This window comes from Populus euphratica, unplaced genomic scaffold (genome assembly GCF_000495115.2).
Source record: "Populus euphratica unplaced genomic scaffold, PopEup_1.0 scaffold976.1, whole genome shotgun sequence".
Taxonomy (NCBI): Eukaryota; Viridiplantae; Streptophyta; class Magnoliopsida; order Malpighiales; family Salicaceae; genus Populus; species Populus euphratica.
Genome location: NW_011500841.1, coordinates 55,161 through 57,239, shown reverse-complemented (window position 1 = coordinate 57,239; position 2,079 = coordinate 55,161). Strand labels below are relative to the sequence as shown.

The following is a 2,079-nucleotide window of genomic DNA, read 5'->3' as shown; positions in this document are numbered from 1 at the left end:
TTTGACACTTCTGCACTTGAGAGTAGACATCAATCTTTTAGTCGTGTCACTAAGCTTCACCTTCTGTTTATCTTCTTAATTTTAATTGTTGAACTTATCAATCAATCCTTTGATTTATGTGATAAACCTGTATTTAAGTTGAATATTTATCATAAATTAAATGTATCTTATAGTATCAGACTTGTTATTATAAAACATGCTTTAGTTAATGAGTTATTGATACTTCAAGTGCAAAATGCTGATATAAAACCTTGATAAAAATACACTTTTAATTACTAATAAAAAAGCACACTCGAAATAAAAAAATAAGATAGAAAATGAATTATCTGAAAGTTGAAGGCTATAAAGTGCACTCAGAAGAAAAAAAATAAGGTTATAAAGACATTATCTAAAAGGTGAGGGTTAGAAATCATATTCATAAAGAAATAATGCCAAAAGCACTCTCTAAAAGGGTTAAAAATGCATATTTCCTAATGACAAAGTTGAATTTGAGATTCTTGATGACAATGTTAAATTTCTTGGTGTTTCATAATTGTAGAGTTGATACATGTCTTTCCTCGTGGACTTCTTGAAGGCAAGGTTAAGTTTTTCTTTCTTAATGGTAGAGTTGGGACGAAGGATTCCTAATAATAAAGTTAAAATAGAAAGTTTTTGATGATAATGTTAAATTTGGAAATTTGTAATAACATGGTTAAAATTAGAGATTTTTTATAACAATGTTAAAATTGAAGATTCCTGATGATAAGATTGAAATTCTTAGTGTTTTCTAATCACACGACTAATACATGTCTTTTTTAATGAAAGTGTTAAATTTTCTGATAATAAAATTAAGATTTAGAATTTCTTATGATAAAGTTGAAAATAGAGATTTTTTAATTAGATGGTTAAATTTAAGATTTCTAATAATAAAGTTAAAATTATTTGTGTTTTTTGATTTTTAATTACAAGGTTGACATGTATCTTTTCTAATAGGGTTGAATTTTATTAAGAATTTTTTAATAAAATTCAATAATTTAAGATTAAATGATATTCATACATTCACATTCGAATGAAGTTTATAATTTTTAAAATGAGTTTTTGGTTTTTTTTTTCCCCGACCCTTCAGCTCATTCAGGTTTTTAACCGTATGGTTAATTTGTTTAATTGTCTTTTTATCACGTAATTTGCAACAAATAAATCTCTACTTAATTGACCATTTTTATTTGATAAATATTTTATTCATGATGTTGCTTTTTACTTGAATTATACTTTTAATTTTAATATTGCTATTAAAAATAAATCTTAAAAATAAAAAATATTAATTTATTAGATTTCCAAATAAAAAGCTGCAACCAAGTTTAACCCTAATGCCTTTTCTTTTCGTCCCTGTCCAATTTTATGAACACACACTTTGCTTTAAGCCTTTCTTTCTGTTCTGCATGAAAACTGAAACAACAACAAACTAAAAAAGGAAAGAAACGAAAAGAAACAACACTCTATTCTAAATCTACTGATAATCCAACAAAAAAAAAAACCTCCTCTTATTTCTTTATATTCTGATTCTGATTCTCATTCTCTCCTGTGTGAGACATAAAAACCTCACATTTATATTTTATTTTTCCTTGGAGAATTTTTTTCCAAAAGAAAGCAAAAATGAGATGGGAAAGGGTGCAGCAGCAGTTACAACAAGGGGTTGCAATAGAAGAGTTAAATGGACCAAGGAAGAGGTGGGGACACACTTGTAATTCGATTAAAGGAGGAAGATTTCTCTATGTTTTTGGTGGCTATGGAAAGGATAACTGCCAGACCAACCAAGTTCATGTCTTTGACACTGGTGAGTTATCACTTCTTCTACTTTCTTTCTCTTGTTTTTATTTTTCTCTGTATTTCTTGTCCACGTTATCTTTTAGTCTTTTGCAATTCTGGGTTTTCCTTTGGTGCTTGTACGGAATCTGGATTTTTTGTTTGATTGTTTTTGTTTATTGGGGATTTTGCGGATTTTCTTTTTGTTTCTTGGCATTAATTTTGTCTGTATTAAGTTTGGTGATGAGAGGAAATGTTATTACTGATGTTATTTTGCTTCCCCCCCCCCCCCCCCCC

General features: G+C 28.2%; 1 protein-coding gene across 1 annotated transcript in view; it reads left to right on the top strand.

Annotated features, from left to right (window-relative positions):
• Positions 1–1,632: 1,632 nt before the first annotated feature.
• LOC105116552 (host cell factor-like) overlaps positions 1,633–2,079 on the top strand; it is a 7,204-nt gene continuing 6,757 nt past the window's right edge. The window contains exon 1 of the mRNA XM_011013960.1: positions 1,633–1,813. Coding sequence (XP_011012262.1) covers positions 1,633–1,813 — 181 coding nt within the window. The remainder of the gene's footprint in view (positions 1,814–2,079) is intronic.